Source organism: Lissotriton vulgaris, chromosome 9 (assembly GCF_964263255.1).
Source record: "Lissotriton vulgaris chromosome 9, aLisVul1.2, whole genome shotgun sequence".
NCBI classification, from domain to species: Eukaryota; Metazoa; Chordata; class Amphibia; order Caudata; family Salamandridae; genus Lissotriton; species Lissotriton vulgaris.
This window is the reverse complement of record NC_141697.1, coordinates 237,849,801-237,872,936: the sequence shown is the minus strand read 5'-3', so window position 1 is coordinate 237,872,936 and position 23,136 is coordinate 237,849,801. Positions and strand designations below refer to the sequence as shown.

The window sequence follows — 23,136 nt, the reverse complement described above, 5'->3', positions numbered from 1 at the left end:
CAGACTCGGCGCTTCAGAGAACTTGCTCAGGCAAATCTGGAGGCCAGCCAGGAGGAGATGAAGCGTTGGTACGACCGGAATGCCACTCTGGTAGAGCTTCAGCCTGGTCAGGAAGTGTGGGTCATGTCCCCTGTGGAACCTTGTGCGCTCAAGGACAGGTGGACTGGACCATTTAAGGTTGTGGAGAAGAAGAGCGATGTCACCTACTTGGTGGACTTGAAATCTCCCAGGAACCCCTTGCGGGTCCTGCACGTCAACCGTTTAAAGCCCCACTTAGAAAGGTCCGAAGTGGGCATGCTCCTAGCTACAGATGATGGAACGGAGGAGGAGAGTGAGCCTCTTCCTGACCTCCTGTGTGCTAAAGAGCAAGATGGGTCAGTGGATGGTGTGGTCCTCTCTGACACACTGACCCTTGAGCAGAAACAGGATTGTCGCCACCTGCTGGGACAATTCCCGGATCTGTTTTCCTTGGTTCCGGGTGTCACTCATTGGTGTGTCCATGATGTTGACACTGGAGACAGCCCTCCTGTGAAGCACAAGGCTTACAGGGTGACTGACAAGGTCAGAGCGTACATTAAGGAGGAGGTCTCCAAAATGTTCGCGTTAGGGGTGATTGAGTCCTCCAGCAGTCCTTGGGCCAGCCCAGTGGTCTTGGTCCCGAAGGCTGCAGCGCCTGGTGCTTCACCAGAACTCCGGTTCTGCGTGGACTACCGAGGGCTCAATTCGGTCACGAAGACTGACGCGCACCCCATCCCCAGAGCTGATGAGCTCATCGATCGGTTGGGGGCTGCCCGGTACCTTAGTACGTTTGATCTAACGTCTGGGTACTGGCAGATCCCCTTAACTGATGGGGCAAAGGAGAGGTCCGCATTCTCCACACCAGATGGGCTAAACCAGTTCCGGGTGATGCCATTTGGGATGAAGAATGCCCCTGCCACCTTCCAGAGGTTGATCAACCAGGTCTTGGCTGGACTGGAGGATTTCAGTGCCGCCTACCTGGACGACATCGCAGTGTTCAGCGCCCGCTGGGAGGAACACTTGCGCCAACTCCAGGAAGTGTTGTTGGCCCTGCACGGAGCAGGCCTCACAATCAAAGCCAGTAAGTGCCAGATTGGGCAGGGTTCGGTGGTGTACTTGGGGCACCAAGTAGGGAGCGGCAAGGTTGCCCCCCTGCAACCCAAGATTGATACCATCCTGGCTTGGGCGCCGCCCAAAACCCAAACTCAGGTGAGAGCCTTCTTAGGACTCACGGGTTACTACATGAGGTTTGTCAAGGATTACGGTAACATTGTGCACCCCTTGACTTCGCTGACTTCCAGGAAGCAGCCACGAAACGTGATCTGGACTGATGCCTGTCAAACGGCCTTCGACACCCTGAAAGCTGCAATGTGCACAGCACCTATACTTAAGGCACCCGACTTTTCAAAAGAATTTATTGTCCAGACGGACGCTTCAGAGCATGGCGTGGGAGCTGTTCTAGCTCAGGTGAATGACGAGGGCCGAGACTTGCCTGTAGCCTTCATCAGTCGGAGGTTACTTCCCAGGGAAACGAGGTGGAGTGCGATCGAGAGAGAAGCATTTGCTGTGGTCTGGGCGCTGAAGAAGTTGAGACCCTAACTGTTTGGGACTCACTTCCGGGTTCAGACAGACCACAGGCCCCTCAGATGGTTGCTGCAGATGAGGGGTGAGAATCCGAAACTGTTGAGGTGGTCCATTTCCCTGCAGGGGATGGACTTTACGGTGGAACACCGCCCTGGTACAGATCACGCCAATGCTGATGGTCTGTCCAGATTTTTCCGCCTTAGTGAAGAGGACTCCCTAGGTCAAGGGTAGTTCTCCCCACATTTCAGCTGGAGGGGACACGTGTTAGACCTGACATCATTGGCTTGAGTCTCTCCTCCATTTTTTCTGTTTGCCTCCACTGTTTTTCGATGTTTTGCTGGTATATGCTTTGGGCGCTGTGTCACTGCTGATCAGTGCCACGGCGCAAGTGCTCCCTATGTTAAATTGATGTATCTATTGTATCCATGTTTGGCTTATTTGGTTTACTGTCAGTCCCTAGTCTAGTGCACCAGGAGTGCCGGGGCTTGTAAATGCAAATGCCGCTCGTGGGCTTGCAGCACGTGTTGTGCCACCCACAGGAGCGGCCTCGTAAAAGAATGTCTACGGGTCGGTCATTGCGAGACCCACGTGCGGCCTAGTGCTGTCACGCAGGATGCGCAAGTATACCTACTTGCCAGCCCCTCAAACCTTCCCTTGACTTCATGTTAGTCACCCCTATGGTAGGCCTACGGGCAGGGTGCATTGTAAGTGTAAGGTAGGACACGCCTGACCAAGTTGGCATGTCCTGATAGTGAATTACCGCCATCTTCGTTCTTCACTATTGCGAGGTAGCCTGCTCTCCATTAGTTAGAATGGGCCGCCGGGATTAGTAATGCTATGATCCTAGCTGGCTCGGGGAGCATGGTGCAATGTCGAGTTTGGTATCCCTGAACCCGGGGTTTAATTACGCATCCGTTGGTGTGGATGGTTTTTGGACTCTGGGTCCGAAAATAGCACTTTTAGAAAGTGTCTATTTTCTTGTCTAACCATATCTGGTTTCTGCTGGTCTTGCGTGTGTGTGACAGGAGCTGGGTGGCTCCACAGGTCTGGATGAGTCAGTGTGGGATGAGTGGGACATTTGCGTTGAGAGTAGGGGGAGAGTAGTTGTTGATAGCCTGCCCTGCCTGATACAATGCTGGCTCCACCTCCTGCCAAGCGGCTGATGGCTCTGTGCCTGCCATGGACGATCCTAGCCCCACCTCCTGCCAGGAGGCCGATAGCTCTGCTCCTGCCAGTGTCAATGCTGGCTCCACCTCCTGCTGGGCGTCTGAGGACCCAGCCCTGCGCAATGAATAGGCCAGGTGCTTCTGCCTGGCTCCACCCACAACAGACCCAGGATGTTGGGAAATCCCCGGCATGGACAAAGGGATCAAAGCCAGAAAGGGGTATAAGAGAAGGACCCCTGAACTAAGAAATCAGATCACTTCTGACAAGGAACCCTGTAACCAAGGACAAGAGGCCTGCTGATCTAAAGACTGCCTACCCCTTCTGCCGGTGTGCTGTTGTTGGGGGAATCCTGCAGTGCTTCTTTATTTTTGCCAAGGAAACCAGGAGAGAGGAACTAGGTGTGTACTCTCACGCTTGCTAAGAAAATCTCCAAGGACTGGAAGAGTGCCAGTCTCCTGCTGAAGTCACAGGGCTAAAGGACTTCATCTGCTAAGTGCTATTTGCTGGAATCGTGAATCCAGCACCTCTGAAGGAACCAGCAATCTCGACGCCGACGGACGTCGCCGAATCCAGCTCGACGCAGTGGGTAACGGCCCCAGTGTCCCGCTTCCTCGACGACCGGCCGCCGGGCCTGACCGACGCCAGCAGCAACGCTAGTGAGTGGGAGTACGGCTCTAGCTCCAAGGGACCTCGTGTCTGCACCACTGCAGATCGCATCAACTGTGTGCCCTCTCGACGCTGCTCACTCTGTGCAACCACATCATCGACGACGCCTGCTGAGGCCTGATCGACACCGAAGACGCGACGCCGGATTGCTCAACGCCGCTGATCATCGTGTGCTTCATTTTCCTAAAGGTACTGTGTTGTTGGGGGTCCGTGTGACTCCGGGCTCGACGTAGCGCTCCTGGCGGTCGACGCCGAACCTTTGGATTAACTTTGCCTCGACGTCGTGTAGCCCCCGTGTGGGTTACCCTGTTGCTAAGAACTGTATTGCCAAGAAGAAGATTGCTTGATACTAAAGACCTTTTTTGCTAAAGAAGAACCTACCTTTGAATTATCCCTTTTTCCCTTCCCAGAGTATTTATTACGATTGTGTACAGTTTTGCCGTTATTTGGTCTTGTGCTAAGCCTTATATAAAAATACGTATTTTTATAATACTACTGTGTCGTGTCCATTTGTAGTGTATTCACTTTATTACTGTATGTGGTCATAATTGCTTAACACACAGCCTCTGAGATAAGCCTGTTCTGCTCTGCCAAGCTACCAAGGGGGTGAGCAGGGGTTATTGAAGGGTGTGATCCCCTTGCCCTGACTAGAAAAGGTGTGTCCCTATTTGTCAGAAGTGTATACCTCTGCCAACTAGAGACAGCCGGTTCTAACATTGGATGCAGCGGTGAGGATTTGGACCTTGCATTTATGACCCATGTACAGTGATTAGTGTGCGCTACATAGTGAAAGCAGACCATAACGCAGTCACAATCTAATTGGGAAGGATCCTATTTCCGGTTCTCCGCTTTTCGGAACTTGATTTTTTGAACACTGCCAGTTTTGACCATGAGTGACAACGGAGTCACTACCCCTGTTGTTGTTGTTGAAGTGGAGGAATTCGACAGAGCGAAGATAAACGACTACGGCTTGAAGAAGCTGAAAGCCTTCTGCAAGCAGTTTAAAGTTCCTACCAAAGGCCTCTCGTTGAAGGAGGAATATCTCAAAGCTCTGGAGGCTTGGTTGGAATCCAGAGATCCCACTGATCCGGTGGTGGTACCGCCAGTGGAAGGGGATGAGGAGGCGCCAGCGAATGGGCCTGAGTCCTCTCCCGGAAGCAGTGTTTCCTCCAAAGGTCTTTCCCCTGAAGAACGAGAAGAAAGGGCGAAGGAGCGAGCATACAACATGGAAATGGCAAGGCTAAAGATAAATGGGCAGTTGGAGTTAGAAAATGCAAGAGGTAGAAGAGAAGCTGATTTGGAGACCAAAAGGTTAGATTTTGAACGAGAGAAGTTAGCTTTGGAGCGTGAAGCCAGATTGAGGGAGCTGGATATCCAGGCTAAGAAGTTAGAATTGAATCCCTCTGGTGGCAGCATTCCATCTGGGCCTGCAGAAAGTAAGTTTTACTTTCCCAAAGATGTGATAAAGGATTATCACAGAAACGAAGATATTGGTCAGTGGTTTAAGGCATATGAGCTAGCATTGTTGGCCCACCAGGTCCCTGAGAAGAATTGGGGAGCGGGGTTGTGGGGTCGCTTTGTGAATGAGGGAAGAGATACCCTGTTAGACATGCCTGTTGCGGATAGGATGTCGTATGCTCATATGAAGGATGCTTTAATGTTACGGTATGGCTTAACCCCCGAGAAGTACAGACAAGCTTTTAGAGAATGTAAGAAGTTGCCTGGTACGACGTGGGTTGAATATGTGTCTTATTTTTGCAGAGCCATGGATGGTTGGGTAAAGGGCAACAAAGTGGAAAGTTATGAAGCTCTTTATGATTTGTTTGCTTGGGAGCACTTGTCGAATAACTGTTTTCCTGAGCTGCGCCAGCACCTGATTGATAGCAAGATATCTAACCCTAGAAAACTTGCTGAGGAGGCGGACCGCTGGGTCAGTACCAGGGTTCACAAGGGTCCAGTGGGAGACTCAGCCAAAGGTGGGCAGGGTCCCCAGCAGAAGAGTGGGGGGGACAAGGGTAAACAGAAGGAGTCTCCGAAAGGGTCCCAAAGTAATCCCCAAGGGAACCAAGGGAAAGGTTCCCAGCCTCCCCCTGAGAAGAAGCCAGGGGCCCCGACGGGTAAACCTGTTCATAGGGGCCCCCTAACCTGCTACGGTTGTGGGCAGGTGGGACACCGGTTTTACGACCCCCAGTGTCCCAAAAAGGATTCGAATGCACCGCCGCGTGCACCCCCCGTCAGTTGGCGAGTGTAGCCCTGGGAGGGGAGGAGATGGTTGTCCATGGTGGGAGGGGTCCCGCAGAGATGTCCCTGGTCTCGCTAGGAGACATGCAAATGGTCCCTCCACCCCCTCTGCCTAGTAACACTAGTAAATATAGGCAGTGGGTGACCATTAATGGCCATAGAGTGGAAGCTCTCTGAGACACCGGAGCGAGTGTGACAGCTGTCAAGTGTCACTTGGTGTCCAGAGAGCAGGTGGTTCCCCACGCATTCTACCCTGTGATAGCTGCCGACAACTCCCAGAAAGAGTGTGAGGTAGCTCAGGTTTCCTTTGAATGGGGGGAGTTTCAGGTACTCTTCAGGTTGCTGTGAGGCCCGCCATGCCTGTCGATTGTCTCCTGGGCAATGATTTAGAAGACTCCCCTTGGGCTAAGGTGGAGAGGGAGGCGCACTTGAAAATGTTGGGCGTGCCAGAGTGGGTGTGTGCAACCACTCGTTCGATGACAGCGAGTAAGGGTGTTGATGGGGTCCCTGAGCCTGAAAGTACGGCCCAGGACCCAGCTGTGAAGAGAAGAGGCAGGAGGTGCGGGAAACCGGCCCCGTAGTTCCCGTAGTCCAGGAGGAGGTAGACCCTGAGGGGTATGCCCTGGAGCCCACAGGGGAATAAATTGCCGAACTGGGAGACCTGCCCGAGCTGACCCACTGGCAGCAGGATGGTGGTCCCTCCAGGGAGGAATTCTGTGCGGAACAGAAAGTGTGCCCTTCTCTTGTGGGCATGAGGCAGCAGGCCTCAGCCCAATCCTCAGGTGATCAGTCAGGGTCACATTTTGTGTACTGGGAGAACGACCTCCTGTATAGCGAGCCTAAGGCTGCTGAGCCTGGGTCAGCCCGTGTGCTGGTGGTACCCCAGCGCTTCAGAGCCTTCCTACTGGGTTTGGCTCATGACGTTCCGTTAGCTGTACATCTGGGGCAGGACAAGACCTATGACAGGCTTGTCACCCATTTTTATTGGCCTCAGATGCGTAGGGATGTAGACATCCATTGCAAGACTTGTCGCACTTGCCAGGCAAGTGGGAAAAGCGGAAGGAAGCAGAAGGCTCCCCTCCAACCTTTTCCAGTGGTCAGTACCCCCTTTGACCGGGTGGGCATTGACATTGTTGGGCCCCTGGACCCCAAGACAGCCCTGGGCAACAGGTTTATCCTGGTCTTGGTGGACCACGCCACACGGTACCCGGAAGCCATCCCTCTCAGAACAGTGACGGCCCCCGTGGTGGGACGGGCACTGATGGGTGTTTTCTCCTGGATGGGGTTCCCCAGAGAGGTGGTGTCAGACCGAGGCACCAACTTCATTTCGAACTATATGAAGTCTCTGTGGAAGGAGTGTGGGGTAACCTACAAGTTCACCACTCCTTACCACCCTCAAGGAAATGGGCTGGTTGAGAGATTCAACCGGACCCTGAAAGGCATGATCATGGGTCTTGAAGAACCAATGAGGCAGAAATGGGACGTCCTCTTGCCATGCCTGTTGTTTGCTTACCGTGAGGTGCCGCAGAAGTCTCTAGGGTTCAGCTCCTTTGAGCTCTTATACGGTCACCCGGTAAGAGGGCCTTTGAGTCTGGTCAAGGAAGGCTGGGAGCAATCTCCCAGGAAACCTCCCCAGGATGTATATAGCTACATGCTGGCCTTTCGGAACCAGACTCGGCGCTTCAGAGAACTTGCTCAGGCAAATCTGGAGGCCAGCCAGGAGGAGATGAAGCGTTGGTACGACCGGAATGCCACTCTGGTAGAGCTTCAGCCTGGTCAGGAAGTGTGGGTCATGTCCCCTGTGGAACCTTGTGCGCTCAAGGACAGGTGGACTGGACCATTTAAGGTTGTGGAGAAGAAGAGCGATGTCACCTACTTGGTGGACTTGAAATCTCCCAGGAACCCCTTGCGGGTCCTGCACGTCAACCGTTTAAAGCCCCACTTAGAAAGGTCCGAAGTGGGCATGCTCCTAGCTACAGATGATGGAACGGAGGAGGAGAGTGTGAGAAGTTGGCCTGGTATATAATGCTCACTAGTTCTAGTGATCACTTTGTACCATGCCAAGCAACCCTTATGATGATGGTTGTAATTCAACCTTGTAGACCAGTTATCCTAGTGGTAACGTGGACAAAGCAGTCTTAGGCTAAACTCTGAAAGGCATGTGAAGCCAGCTGTTATACCATACACAACCCCCTTGAATACCAAATGAAAGGGACACCACACAGATATATATTGAAAATATATATTGATTTATTAACTATAAAATCCCCTGGACTCTTTATGAGCACAGAAGCACAAGCGTTAAATCACAAGACAGTTTAAAATACACAAAAGTTGCACAATATGGATGAGCCCTAGGGGCCACCTAAACCATATACTAAATAAGTGGTATAAGGGATACCAGGAGGAAAGTGAAGAGGCCTAGGGCCTTGGGAATCGCTGGAGCTATTCGAGACTGGAAATAACTAAGTCGGGAAAGGCCCACGGGACTCGGGTGCAGTGTTCAAAGTGCACGCACTTTACAATACAAAGTCTATGGTGCGTAAAAAGCACAAAGTTAGAAAGTTAGGAACCTTCCGAGTGACCTACGGAGCTGAAACTTAAAACACAGGCCCTTGGGATGTGTACCAGTGCAGGAGCACCGGCGGAGCTGAGTTACCTCACCCACAGGAAGCGGGTGCACAGGGTCGAAGGTGTGTCGGGTTTCGTCACGCTGGTCGATGGTGCTTGGAGCTGAAGATGCTGCAGGCGGCTCGATGAGAAGAGTTCCGGTGGATCCAAGGGTGGATCTGAAGAGTTGAAGACCTGAAAGCAGAGGGGACAGTGTTCAAAGTCACTAGCCAGTGACTACCGTGGAACCAGATTGGAACCAGGCGATGTCGGGTGCAAACAGGCGTTGTCGGGTAGCTTCTTTCTGCAGCCACGTGGATACCCGGGGTCGAGGACGTCCAGGAGTCGGTCACGAGCTGTCCCACGTAGGCTTCTCGCTGTTGGCGGTGTCGGCGACCTGATCGGAGCAAACAGGCCTTGGCAAATGCAAGCCACGCAGAAGTTGAAAGATGCTGTTCACTCGGACCAGCAAGGTCAGAGCGGGTGCTCCTTTTCACAGGAGCTTGGGTAGGTCTGGAGCAACCAGACCTGCTGTTTAAATCTTCGGGTTCGTCGCCAAGATGGCCGCTGGCCGCGTGGCTAGTGGCCGGGATGGCGCGTCGAGTGGCACAGTGCAAAAGGGCCCCACGCAGATCGTGGAGATGCTGGGGGGCTGATCTTCGGTGCAAGGGCTGCTCGGTGGTGGGGGTTCTCAGTCCCCAAAGCACAACGTCGAGGATGCCTCAGAAGCTGCGCAGTCAGCTTTACGAGTGTCTTCCAAGAGGTCCGGTCCCACGTCACTCGGTGCCTCCACGGGTCCCTTCTTTGCAGGGACTGTGGATCGGGCTCTGAGAGGTCTGGGAATCTGGTTCTTGTCGGGCTCTGGGCTCGGGCTCCGGCGGGAGGCGGCGGCAAAGCAGACGTCGAGTTGCTGGTTGGTGCCTGTGTTCACAGGGTGGTCACTCCTTGGCCACAAGGGAGATTCTTCTTCAGTCTTCTGTGCAGCAGAATGTCGAAGTCCAGTCTTCTTCTTAGTTTTAAGTTGATTTCGGGATGATCTGCTGTGCAATGGCACTGCTCCCCCTCTTATTCCAATCTAGGGGGTGGATCACCTACTAGGTCCCTCCTCTGGGAGGAACCAGGAAGGGGGGCGGTTACACCCCCTTTCCTTTGTCCAGCTCCGCGCCAGGACTGGGGCTGGAAGGCCCCAGAACCGGTTTGGGCTGGCCTATGCACGGGGACACCTTGTGTGCCCCGGGCATGTCTGATTCTATTCAGCCCTGTCCTACCCAATACACAAAATCCTGTCTGGGGTGGTGCTCGCACCTCCCAAGGCAGGAAACCCTTTGTCCAGGCCACCATCTGCCGAGTTTCGGTCAGCAGCAGGAGGCCAGACTTGTGTCTGTGGTGGCAGCGTCCATTTTGTGGAGCTGAGGCTCTGTTTAACTTTAACCGGGGTTAAGGCTACATACATGTCGTGTCCCTCTAGAAGGGTGGAATGCTATCCCCGTCGCCAGAATTGGCGAGGGGATAGTATTCCAATTCGTATGACACCTTACTCGACATGTTTTGATAAAGCCAAACCAAAGATAGCATTTAACCGCGAGGATTATAATGCACTTAAGAGTATATGGTATGGCAATATCCCGGAACAGCTTAGGGAGTTGTTCCCGACAGCTGCAGACAGGCTCAGCTCATGCTAGAGCACCATCTCACATATTTCCAAGCACTCTGCCTCCAGGATTGATGAGGCCTTCCATAGGAGTGGCTGATAGGAACATATGTGTCCAGTTTAGGGTTAGGCACAGACATACTGTACCTAAGTAAGAGGTGGTTACACCGACTTACCCCAGCTGAGTGATCAGCCAGTTGTGTCAATTATGGAGGCCAGGCCAGGGGTGGCATAATACATGCTGCAGCCCCTGGTAGGCCTTGGATACACCTATGCCCTGGGCACCTAGGGTGCACTTATACAGGGGCTCATAAGGTGAACCAGTTCCAATTCGTAATGCACCTAGAGTGCATTGGCAGTAATTTAGAGAGAGAACAGCAGGCTGTGGGTCTGATTAGCAGGCCCACAGCCACATTAAGTCAGAAACCAGTGAAGCAAAAAGCAAAAATTTGGGGTGACCATAGGATAGCAGACCCTACTCTCCTACAGAGAGTGAGCCTCTTCCTGACCTCCTGTGTGCTAAAGAGCAAGATGGGTCAGTGGATGGTGTGGTCCTCTCTGACACACTGACCCTTGAGCAGAAACAGGATTGTCACCACCTGCTGGGACAATTCCCGGATCTGTTTTCCTTGGTTCCGGGTGTCACTCATTGGTGTGTCCATGATGTTGACACCGGAGACAGCCCTCCTGTGAAGCACAAGGCTTACAGGGTGACTGACAAGGTCAGAGCGTACATTAAGAAGGAGGTCTCCAAAATGTTCGCGCTAGGGGTGATCCAGCAGTCCTTGGGCCAGCCCAGTGGTCTTGGACCCGAAGGCTGCAGCGCCTGGTGCTTCACCAGAACTCCGGTTCTGAGTGGACTACCGAGGGCTCAATTCGGTCACGAAGACTGACGCGCACCCCATCCCCAGAGCTGATGAGCTCATCGATCGGTTGGGGGCTGCCCGGTACCTTAGTACGTTTGATCTAACGTCTGGGTACTGGCAGATTGCCTTAACTGATGGGGCAAAGGAGAGGTCCGCATTCTCCACACCAGATGGGCTATACCAGTTCCGGGTGATGCCATTTGGGATGAAGAATGCCCCTGCCACCTTCCCGAGGTTGGTCAACCAGGTCTTGGCTGGACTGGAGGATTTCAGTGCCGCCTACCTGGACGACATTGCAGTGTTCAGCGCCAGCTGGGAGGAACACCTGCGCCACCTCCAGGAAGTGTTTTTGGCCCTGCGCAGAGCAGGCCTCACAATCAAAGCCAGTAAGTGCCAGATTGGGCAGGGTTCGGTGGTGTACTTGGGGCACCAAGTAGGAAGCGGCAAGGTTGCCCCCCTGCAACCCAAGATTGATATCATCCTGGCTTGGGCGCCGCCTAAAACCCAAACTCAGGTGAGAGCCTTCTTAGGACTCACGGGTTACTACAGGAGGTTTGTCAAGGATTACGGTAACATTGTGCACCCCTTGACTTCGCTGACTTCCAGGAAGCAGCCACGAAACGTGATCTGGACTGATGCCTGTCAAACGGCCTTCGACACCCTGAAAGCTGCAATGTGCACAGCACCTATACTCCAGGCACCCGACTTTTCAAAAGAATTTATTGTCCAGACGGACGCTTCAGAGCATGGCGTGGGAGCTGTTCTAGCTCAGGTGAATAAAGAGGGCCGAGACTTGCCTGTAGCCTTCATCAGTCGGAGGTTACTTCCCAGGGAAACGAGGTGGAGTGTGATCGAGAGAGAAGCATTTGCTGTGGTCTGGGCGCTGAAGAAGTTGAGACCCTACCTGTTTGGGACTCACTTCCGGGTTCAGACAGACCACAGGCCCCTCAGATGGTTGATGCAGATGAGGGGTGAGAAACTGAAACTGTTGAGGTGGTCCATTTCCCTACAGGGGATGGACTTTACGGTGGAACACCGCCCTGGTACAGATCACGCCAATGCTGATGGTCTGTCCAGATTTTTCCGCCTTAGTGAAGAGGACTCCCTAGGTCAAGGGTAGTTCTCCCCACATTTCAGCTGGAGGGGACACGTGTTAGACCTTACATCATTGGCTTGAGTCTCTCCTCCATTTTTTCTGTTTGCCTCCACTGTTTTTCGATGTTTTGCTGGTATATGCTTTGGGCGCTGTGTCACTGCTGATCAGTGCCACGGCGCAAGTGCTCCCTATGTTAAATTGATGTATCTATTGTATCCATGTTTGGCTTATTTGGTTTACTGTCAGTCCCTAGTCTAGTGCACCAGGAGTGCTGGGGCTTGTAAATGCAAATGCCGCTCGTGGGCTTGCAGCACGTGTTGTGCCACCCACAGGAGCGGCCTCATAAAAGAATGTCTACGGGTCGGTCATTGCGAGACCCACGTGCGGCCTAGTGCTGTCACGCAGGATGCGCAAGTATACCTACTTGCCAGCCCCTCAAACCTTCCCTTGACTTCATGTTAGTCACCCCTATGGTAGGCCTACGGGCAGGGTGCATTGTAAGTGTAAGGTAGGACACGCCTGACCAAGTTGGCATGTCCTGATAGTGAATTACCGCCATCTTCGTTCTTCACTATTGCGAGGTAGCCTGCTCTCCATTAGTTAGAATGGGCCGCCGGGATTAGTAATGCTATGATCCTAGCTGGCTCGGGGAGCATGGTGCAATGTCGAGTTTGGTATCCCTGAACTCGGGGTTTAATTACGCATCCGTTGGTGTGGATGGTTTTTGGACTCTGGGTCCGAAAATAGCACTTTTAGAAAGTGTCTATTTTCTTGTCTAACCATATCTGGTTTCTGCTGGTCTTGCGTGTGTGTGACAGGAGCTGGGTGGCTCCACAGGTCTGGATGAGTCAGTGTGGGATGAGTGGGACATTTGCGTTGAGAGTAGGGGGAGAGTAGTTGTTGATAGCCTGCCCTGCCTGATACAATGCTGGCTCCACCTCCTGCCAAGCGGCTGATGGCTCTGTGCCTGCCATGGACGATCCTAGCCCCACCTCCTGCCAGGAGGCCGATAGCTCTGCTCCTGCCAGTGTCAATGCTGGCTCCACCTCCTGCTGGGCGTCTGAGGACCCAGCCCTGCGCAATGAATAGGCCAGGTGCTTCTGCCTGGCTCCACCCACAACAGACCCAGGATGTTGGGAAATCCCCGGCATGGACAAAGGGATCAAAGCCAGAAAGGGGTATAAGAGAAGGACCCCTGAACTAAGAAATCAGATCACTTCTGACAAGGAACCCTGTAACCAAGGACAAGAGGCCTGCTGATCTAAGGACTGCCTACCCCTTCTGCCGGTGTGCTGTTGTTGGGGGAATCCTGCAGTGCTTCTTTATTTTTGCCAAGGAAACCAGGAGAGAGGAACTAGGTGTGTACTCTCACGCTTGCTAAGAAAATCTCCAAGGACTGGAAGAGTGCCAGTCTCCTGCTGAAGTCACAGGGCTAAAGGACTTCATCTGCTAAGTGCTATTTGCTGGAATCGTGAATCCAGCACCTCTGAAGGAACCAGCAATCTCGACGCCGACGGACGTCGCCGAATCCAGCTCGACGCAGTGGGTAACGGCCCCAGTGTCCCGCTTCCTCAACGACCGGCCGCCGGGCCCGACCGACGCCAGCAGCAACGCTAGTGAGTGGGAGTACGGCTCTAGCTCCAAGGGACCTCGTGTCTGCACCGCTGCTGATCGCATCAACTGTGTGCCCTCTCGACGCCGTGAGCGCTGCTTACTCTGTGCAACCGCATCATCGACGACTCCTGCTGAGGCCTGATCGACACCGAAGACGCGACGCCGGATTGCTCAACGCCGCTGATCATCGTGTGCTTCATTTTCCTAAAGGTACTGTGTTGTTGGGGGTCCGTGTGACTCCGGGCTCGACGTAGCGCTCCTCGCGGTCGACGCCGAACCTTTGGATTAACTTTGCCTCGACGTCGTGTAGCCCCCGTGTGGGTTACCCTGTTGCTAAGAACTGTATTGCCAAGAAGAAGATTGCTTGATACTAAAGACCTTTTTTGCTAAAGAAGAACCTACCTTTGAATTATCCTTTTTTCCCTTCCCAGAGTATTTATTACGATTGTGTACAGTTTTGCCGTTATTTGGTCTTGTGCTAAGCCTTATATAAAAATACTTATTTTTATAATACTACTGTGTCGTGTCCATTTGTAGTGTATTCACTTTATTACTGTATGTGGTCATAATTGCTTAACACACAGCCTCTGAGATAAGCCTGTTCTGCTCTGCCAAGCTACCAAGGGAATGAGCAGGGGTTATCGAATGTTGTGATCCCCTTGCCCTGACTAGAAAAGGTGTGTCCCTATTTGTCAGAAGTGTATACCTCTGCCAACTAGAGACAGCCGGTTCTAACAAGCGGGTACTCTTATTCTCTGATGGCATCCTTGACTTTAATTGGACATTCTTGACATCCTTAAGTCACCGTTTACATGTAATAGCTGCTTGTAGCCTCCGAATGTCACATCTCTACTAATGGCATCTGGTGGGTATTTCTAGCATTGGGTGTGTGTTAGACCATGCGTCATTGGCATGGTTTTCCCTAATTTTTACCTTATAACTTATTGTTTTAGCTGACTTCGGTTTTTCTGGCATTAGGATCCTGTGCACTGTACCATTGATGAGCAGTGCTAAAGTGCTTGAACTATTTCCCTAAACATGGTTACATTGGCTTATCATCAATTGGCATCTCTAATTTACTGGGAAGTGCCTAGTAAAGTGCACTACATTTACCTAGGGCCTGTAAATTAAATGCTACTAGTGAGTCTGCAGCACTAGTTGTGCCACCCACTTAATTAGCCCTTTAACCATGTCTCAGGCCTACCACTGCAGAGCCTGTGTGTCCAGTTTCAAAATGCCATGTACACCTGGAAAGTTAAACCTCTTGCCAGGCCCAAACCTTCCATTTTAATACTTATACGTCACCACTACGATTGGCCCTAGGCAGCCCAATGGCAGGGTGCAGTGTATTTAAAAAGTAGGACATGTACTTTTGAGTTTTACATGTCCTGGTAGTGAAACACCCTTAAAATCCTTTTTCGCCGCTGCAAGGCCTATCTCTCACATAGGATAACATTGGGATTTGCTTATTCCATTGTATAAGTCTAATCTCCAATTCAGGAAGAAATAAGTCTCCTAAGTTTCAGAATCACAATTTAAAATCACAACTTATGGTGAAGTAGGATTTTAATTAGCAATTCTGAAAATGACACTTTTAGAATGTTACCATGTTTTTTTGCTTTATCCATTTGATGCCTGCTGCCTGTCTATGATCACATGTATGCGGTGGGTGACAGCTGGGCTTTGTGTATTCCACATAGACAGCCACACACAATGGGAGCTTAAGTTTGACTTGATGGGCTATCCTAGCAGGGGGGAGTGAGGAGCTGGACCCAGACTCATTTATACCTGAATAGGCTATGTCCTGTCCCCACACAAAGGGCTGCACACCTCTCTGTAGTGAGTATGGAGCCAGGGCAGAGAGGCAGGGCATATGTGCACTTCAAGGCATCTCTTTGAAGTTTACCAACTTCAGAGGCACACTGGGTTTAGGAAACTGGACCTCAGACACTACCACTTCTGTATACATCTGGATCTGTGGAAACTCTGCCATGAAGAAAGACTGCTGTGCTGCCGAAAGGACTTCCACACTGCTAGACTGCTACTCTGAAGGAGATGGGGCCTTGCTGTGCTGGCCTGCTGCCCCTTACGTCGGAAGGAAGAACTGATACTGAAACCCATCTTCAACCAAGGACCCCAGAGTGACTCAAAGGGCTAGTCTGCTGACCTCCTGATCTGAGCTTCAGGCACATCGCAGGCTTCCCACAGCCCCTGGACCTGTCTTCAATGAGCTCCTTACTCCCAAGAGGTGCCTCCAGGTCCTGAGCCCTTGGTGTGGCTCTCGATTTTTTTTGAATCAAGCTTTTGAGCTCCTCACAACAGTGAGCAGGCCTGTTCGCAATGGGACCGTGCCTCTCGCACAATGAATCAGTGCGAGCTGCTGCAAGTTTATCTCTTCGCACAGCAAGCATTGTCCGTGGCCCTGGATCACTACGGCGAGGCTCCAGCGGACCCTTCCGTGACACCTGGCTGGCTCTTGGCTTCCCAATGACCATTGCCAGCAAAGCTCTCCTTGCTCCCAGCAAGCTTCTTCCCCACCAATGGCACTCTTGGCACAATACTTGAGAAGGTAAACCTTCACTGGGAGTGATCTGTGACTGTATCGTACCCGCACTCCATCGCAGTTGGCCTGAGCTTTTGGATTTGACCCGATCCAGCCCAACCAGATATCCCCAGTTGGGGCTGTATGCTTTTTAACGCTATTTTACAGTTAATTATTTAAAAATTCATAACTCCAGTTCCACCTGTTATATTTTTTTTGTTTTTCTACCCTGGTGTGGAATGCTTTTGTGTGATGTTTTAACAGTTTTACTGTTTGAAGTGTTGCACAAATACTTTACACATTGCTCTAAAGTTACACCTGACTGATCTGTGCCGAGCTACCAGAGGGAGAGCACAGGTTCATTTAGGTACTGCTTGTCCCTTTCCCTCAGTGAGGTTGTGATTACTGTTTGACCAGGGATTACACCCCAGCCAACTAGGAACCCAATTTCTAACAATTGACAGCCTTGACATCCATCCGGCAGTGACACCTAAAATACTCTTGGGTTAATCACATTTCATAAACATCCCTGGTACGTGGCACTGTTGCTGGCTCCTGGAGGGTGTTCTTGGCATTTTGTGGCTATCCCTTGCTGTGGAAACTTTGCCTGGCTTCTAATGGACAACCATATGAGATGGAAAATCCTGCCTTGTATTGGGCATACCTGGCATAGAACAGAGATCTCTAATATATAGTAGGCCCTTCTGGTAACCACACCTTAAATCTAGTGGACATCCCTGGTGACATCTTGTGGTAATACCTAACATCAAATGGGCATATGACGGGCATCCTTTGCTTCTTGAGGGGCATCCCCGGCATGTAGTGGCCCACCCGGAATGATCTGGTAACCCATGGGCAGGAGCGGCTGGATCTTTCTATTTGAAGCAGTGTTAAATGTGAATATTTGATGAGAAAAATAAGCTGATATGTTGACATTGCAGACCAAACTAATTAATGTACATACAATGAAGAGCTGGTGTTTGTTGACAATGGGGATATTATAAAAGAATGTCAAGCTTTTTATTGGGTGGAAAAAGCGATAGATGGGGTAATATATATGAGAAATTGTACTTGAAGGCCAGAGTATGCTCAGACAATAGTGGCTATTTGATGAAAAATAAGGTACTTTACTAAAAATTACAAGTTGATTTTGGAATATGAAATGCATTATTTGGAGAAAATTGTTATCTGATGAAGGAGATTGTATTTATTTACTGAACAAATAAAACCTGGTATTTAAGGGCAAAATATCTGTATTGTAAGAAAATAAACTGAAATTAGTGCATTTGTACAATTCTACAATACATGTAATGCTTATATTTGAGAGATTATTCAAGCTGAGCTGAGTGCACAGGCACAGCAACACAACTGAATTTGACTTTGTGGAGAGCTCTGTGGGTGTTATCAAGAGGACTGAATGCTTGGAAGTCAACTGCTTTATATGCCGCAGGCCAAGTCTCACCAGTCTTCAATAGATGTGTAAGGGAGATCTTTGGTATCAGGGACACAGATATTCAACAGAATTAACAACCTCCCAATTGAAAAGAGAGGTAACTTCACTTGTGTTTAGGTCAGATTGAAGCAATATTTGTCTGAATATATGAATGTTGTATTTGTTTTATGGACTTTTGATCAATATGACCAATGTAAATGGTAATTTGCAGATTTAATAAAAATAGGTTGACATTTACATATGAAGACATAGCAAACAAATTATCAAGAAAGACTTGATGGATTTGGTTTGGATAGCTTTTACAGTATTGAACATTGCAAGCACTTTACATAATTATATTTACCAGCAACCACTGTAGCAAACACTTTTGCAAACATTTTATAGAATCTTTTCTGAAACCTACATCCATTGACTACTAAAAGATGCTAAGAGATTAATGGATATTTTTCTGATACAAATTCAAAGGATGACTTTATAAATCTGCCCCCCAAGGAAATTACCTAGGCACGGCATGTTATGTAATGAATTTACTTTTTTAAAGTAAAGAGAGCTCCAACTGATATTATTTTATTTTATTTTATTTTATTATTTTAGGAGTTTTATATAGCGCTGGCACAACCCAGGGCTACCAGAGCGCTTTACAGCAAAACATATGCAAAAGAGTCCAATTTAGTATCATGAGATGAGGGCTTTTGTTAGGTCAGAGTGCAGGACTTTGGTTGAGAAGAAGAGGTCACATATCATCACTACGGACATATGAGGCGTAAACCTGCTACAATGGTGTGACCAAGGGGACATATCCGCACTCCCAAATAAAAAACAAACAAAAGCCTAGTAGATTAAAGATTCTCAGCTGCTTCTCCCAAATCTGTGTTAATATTCTTTAATCTAAACGAATAAGATTTCAGAAGGGAATTGTAAAATCCATGGTCACTGATCAGTGGAGAAAAAATTAAGTCTTTCTTCTGGGTGTGGTGATCTTCCCGTGTTCCATTAGGGTGGCCACCCCACTTCAGGTCATTACAGACACTGAGGCCTAGTCACAAACTGCATTTTATAGTATGTGTGGTAGCAATACTGTGGTGCTACGCGTGTGCTACAAAAAGCTATTAACTTACATACGCTTCCTACGACACTAGACTTGCGCTTCTACCTCTCTGATCTTTGCTCAGTGGCAGAGATATCTGAACACATAAGCGTATGATTTAGAAATGAATGTGGGAGTGACAAGCAGTAGTGGCTGTAACATGGGGAATATTTGCTCCTCAATGGAGGGATTTAGGCAGATAGATGCTAATACAAACACACCCACAATAGTGTGAGACAATTACCGTTCACAAACTTCACTTCTAAACTTACTAAACCACAAAAGGCCACTAACAGATTAAATGTATTGAAGCCCACCCTTGGAGTAAGTGTGGTACCCCAAATGACCAATCACTGCTACTGCAGCACACCCCTATGAAACTAATGGGGGCTGTGACTTAAAATAACAATCCATGGAAAATGATGTAAAAATAAATGATTATGACATTTCAATTAAAAATATTTAGTGTTAAAAAACATACAAAATAGAAAATTGAATATTTTATTATTTTAAAATATACCTTATTTAAAAAACGTTCACTATTATTTGTAAGCTTTTATTAAAATTAAAAAATAATTTACATTCGTTAAACATATTTTTTAATGAATTTCTTAAATATTAATTAAAAATATTAAACCTACTTAAGATAGGATTTATTATTTTGGTTATCTTTAGAAAGTAAATAATGTACTTACGATATTTAATAATAGTTTCTTTTGATGAGCTATGTCTTGTAACTTTGTATTTTATTTCGTTATAAATAATTGTTATAATTATTTTACATTAATAGTTTGCATATACTGTAATTATTTTTGCTATCTTTCCTTAGGGATATCTTCTTACAGGTGGCAGAGAGCTCCATTTATGTAGGAGAATTTACTAATAGGCACTTTACTCTTGTAAAATCAGCATTAGATGACTCCACTCCCTCATTTCAGAGGGATGGAGACGCTCAAGTATACACTTAAGTGAAAGTCTGCAGTCGGAAGTTGTGTCAATAGCTACTCTCCTTTTGATTTATTTTGCGCACTGTATGAGGAAGGTAAATGGCACCCTTTGAATCTGTAGGAGTTTTCATGATGGAAAACTAACTTCTGCCACCAAGTTTGCACCATCTTAAAAGTATAGAGTACAATGTCTTACCTGCTTCTGCTTTTGTGCTGCAAATCAAAAAGACAATGATGGATTGAATTAATAATTGAATAGATGTATTTGAACAAAATGCCATTTGTGCAACATGTTTGCATAATGCAGGGTTTCTTCTACTAATGGACAGTGTGAACTCTGCTCGGACATGATAATAAAGTATTTCTAAATAAATATTAATTTTTGTTATTGAAGAAAGGATTTTTTTATCAAAGAAAAGAAATATACTTTGGGAGTATGGATTCATCAAAGTGTGGAAAATAAAAAAGAACATAGAGTGTGCTTAATAGCTTTCTTTCTACTCCTGGCATAAATATATGACTTTGTGAAAGTTGGCTTCTTTACTTGTCCTTGTCCACTGACGCTGACTGTGGAACGCACACACCTCCTCCCCTAGTTATCAACAACTGCAGAAGCATTTTCAGAAGTGGCAGAACATACTATTTTGTAAGTGACCTCTCCACATGCAAAACTGCTGCAACCTGGCCTTTGTTAATAGGGATTGCATTTTCCCTACAATTTCCCATTATTCCATGAATAAAAGTGACTTTCTAGGGAAATTGTTTTTGTTATCAGGTCTTTTACATTGCTCACCATTGCTAATGGGGCGCATGAGTCTGGGATAAACATTTGTTTTGACCAAAGACATCCAACATAAAGCTTGTCAGATTTGTGAGCTGCTACCCACCGACTGCCTATATATGTTAATTATATTTTATGCGAATGTTTCTTATATGTTTAGCCTGTAATTCTGACACTGGATGCCAAACACTGCTGGTTTACACCTTCATATGATTCGGCAACCTTTGGAAAACCAAAAAGAAGATTACAAGAGACTGTAGCAGAGTGGTTGATGGTTGTGCTTTGTAAACACCCTTAATACATCTGTGAGACACAGCTGCATTACGCAATGATGTGCAATCGGAATTTATAATGTGTAAATATTTTATTTCACCCAATGCGCCAGAAGAAATATGCGTTAGAGCCAATTACCTAATTTTTTAGTTGCTGACTTGATACTGTCTCATATATGCAGTTGTATTTAATAATTTATATTTTGTAGATTAAGTTTGAGTTTATGTTGTGAGCGACAAGGACAAACATCTTTCCCTCTGTCCACTATGGAAGTTAAAACACATTCCGGAGTTATTTCTAAATCACGACGTTTAGAAATGCTCGATTCATGACAATATATGAACTGTTCACCGACACCTATATTGTAAAGCACTCTTCATTCTATGAAACGTATCAACAAGTGATTAATAGAAAATGTATATTTCAAGTAAATTGCTAGTTTTTGAGCTTTTTGAAAAAATAAAATGCCAATTGATTTTTTTTATTATCACTAACCCTACTAGCTAGAAAGAGTCTCACCAGTGGGGCCAACCCACTTCCCTGTCAATGTGTGGACTATTTCAACAACTTTGACACTTATGACATCAAAATGGGTCAAATTGATTGTATTGAACACCTATTGGCCTCTTGCTCAGTTTGGCTCGAAGATCAATGATCGAATCTTTGATTTTGCTGCAATTTTGATTAATCTGCCTGTAAGCCTGCAACGATTCAAGAGTAAAATTAAAGTCCAGGCAACTCGCTTCACATGAACAACAGAAAATCTAGCTAGTGTATTGAAGCGCTCATATGATGAAGGGGCTCACCAGTATAAATGAACATTCATGTTGTTACTGCGTGAACACAGTTCCGCCTAACCCTTCATTACTACCCTGTTTCTATGATTGTATTGCAGAATAATCACATTTATTTACATTATTGCTGTATTACCATAGTACAATGGTTATTAATTTAGTTTGGGATTATTTTGAACACTTTGTTATATTTTTAATGAATCTATTTTGCATTGGTTTATTATGGTGTGTCAATGATTTGGGCTGATGTGATTTATTTAAATTGCCAATAAACCTTTAACAACTTCAAAGAAAAGTAAAGGTTGAGATTGTCATGACAAGCAGAAATTAAGAGCAACAAGCACTTACAGTGGTCCATGACTTTCAAGGTTGTGGTTCAATGTCACCGAAGAAAAAACAAGGGTCTGTGAAGGAAAAAAAGTCCATCAGAGAAAACAAAACAATGAACAGGAAACTTAATCTTTGAACTGTAGCGATCTATTAATCAGCAATAACATAACCCTGATGCAGCACAAGGGCTGGGGGCTTATTTGTATCCTAATTCCCGACAGGAGCTGTGAACATACACTCATACTGCCGCAAAGAATTATGCATCTGGTAAGATTTAAATGGTGCCAACCTAGTTGCATTTGTTTGTTTTTACAGCCGAAAACACAATAGTGGAATGTCTCTTTCCTGTTTAATGCTTAGGTAGCATGTATTTACTATGTGTATTTATTGATATTTGCAAAAATATGCTGAGACATTTCAGTTTAGGTGCCAAATTAGAGGCTCAGAAATCAGAAAACCTTAATTATATTCCAGCAAATCATCTTAATCGGATTGTGTGAACCTGGACGGTCGCTGTATCTCACATTTTGACTTCCTTGGTCTGGGTACAAGCGCCTTATACTTTTCCTAGGCGCCATAAAACGGATGTGGGTTGGTGATGTCACTAGGACCCACACTCTTGAGCATGGAGATGTTAGCTAATGTGATGGAAGAGAGGGAAAGACAATTTCGGAAAGTGTGGAGAGTGGACCAGTACTTGGGTTTTGGTCAGGGCGGAATTTGTGGAACATGTCAGAGGAGATGAAAAGCACTTAGAATTAGATTGAGAGATGCCAAGGTGTAACAAGACGGGCCGCTAGGAGGGCAGGGGGTGCTTTGGACGTTAATTTAGGTTCTATTCCTGAGGTCTAACATTGGATAAAAGAAATTACAATATTGTTAAAGTTAATAACTGTGGCAGCAATCTGACTGCTCCAGTTTTGAAATCTCTTTACCAGACAAATGGCAAAAAAACATTGTGCGAGCAGTTCCAAGCGCTTTTTTCCTTCTGGGCCAACGAAATTTCTTTTAATGAAACTAATGGAGTTGCCTAGTTTCTCCAGCCACGTTCATTTTCTTTTAGTATACACACAAAGTTCTAACTTAAAAAATCAACTTAAAAAATTCAGCTTACACAGATAAATATATCGAAAACATGCTAACAAGTACTACTGATGCCTAAATTATGCATGTACCTACATATGTGCAATTGCATCAAGACTTTGAAACATGCACCACCATCAGAGAGTTTCCACCGACAAAAACCACAGAGCTCATCTCTTACCTGAATGGAGGGTCAGTCAAGAATCTGAAAGCTTTGCTGAGATGTTGGTATTTATATACATCGTTGGCTGTGGCTGTGCGCCCTTTGGGCAAGACCCCGCCCTATCAAAGGCAGGTTGAGTCATTAAATGCAGTCAGGTGGTGGCACAGCAC

General features: G+C 47.6%; 1 protein-coding gene across 1 annotated transcript in view; it reads right to left on the bottom strand.

Moving 5' to 3' along the window:
• Window positions 1-21,748, bottom strand: part of LOC147689891 (uncharacterized) — a 39,407-nt gene extending 17,659 nt beyond the window's left edge. The window contains exons 1-2 of the mRNA XM_086939450.1: window positions 21,739-21,748; window positions 19,739-19,755 (exon numbers count right to left, since the gene is read on the bottom strand). Of these exons, the coding sequence (XP_086795576.1) occupies window positions 19,739-19,755; window positions 21,739-21,748 (27 nt within the window). The remainder of the gene's footprint in view (window positions 1-19,738; window positions 19,756-21,738) is intronic.
• Between the last annotated feature and the right edge of the window lie 1,388 nt (window positions 21,749-23,136).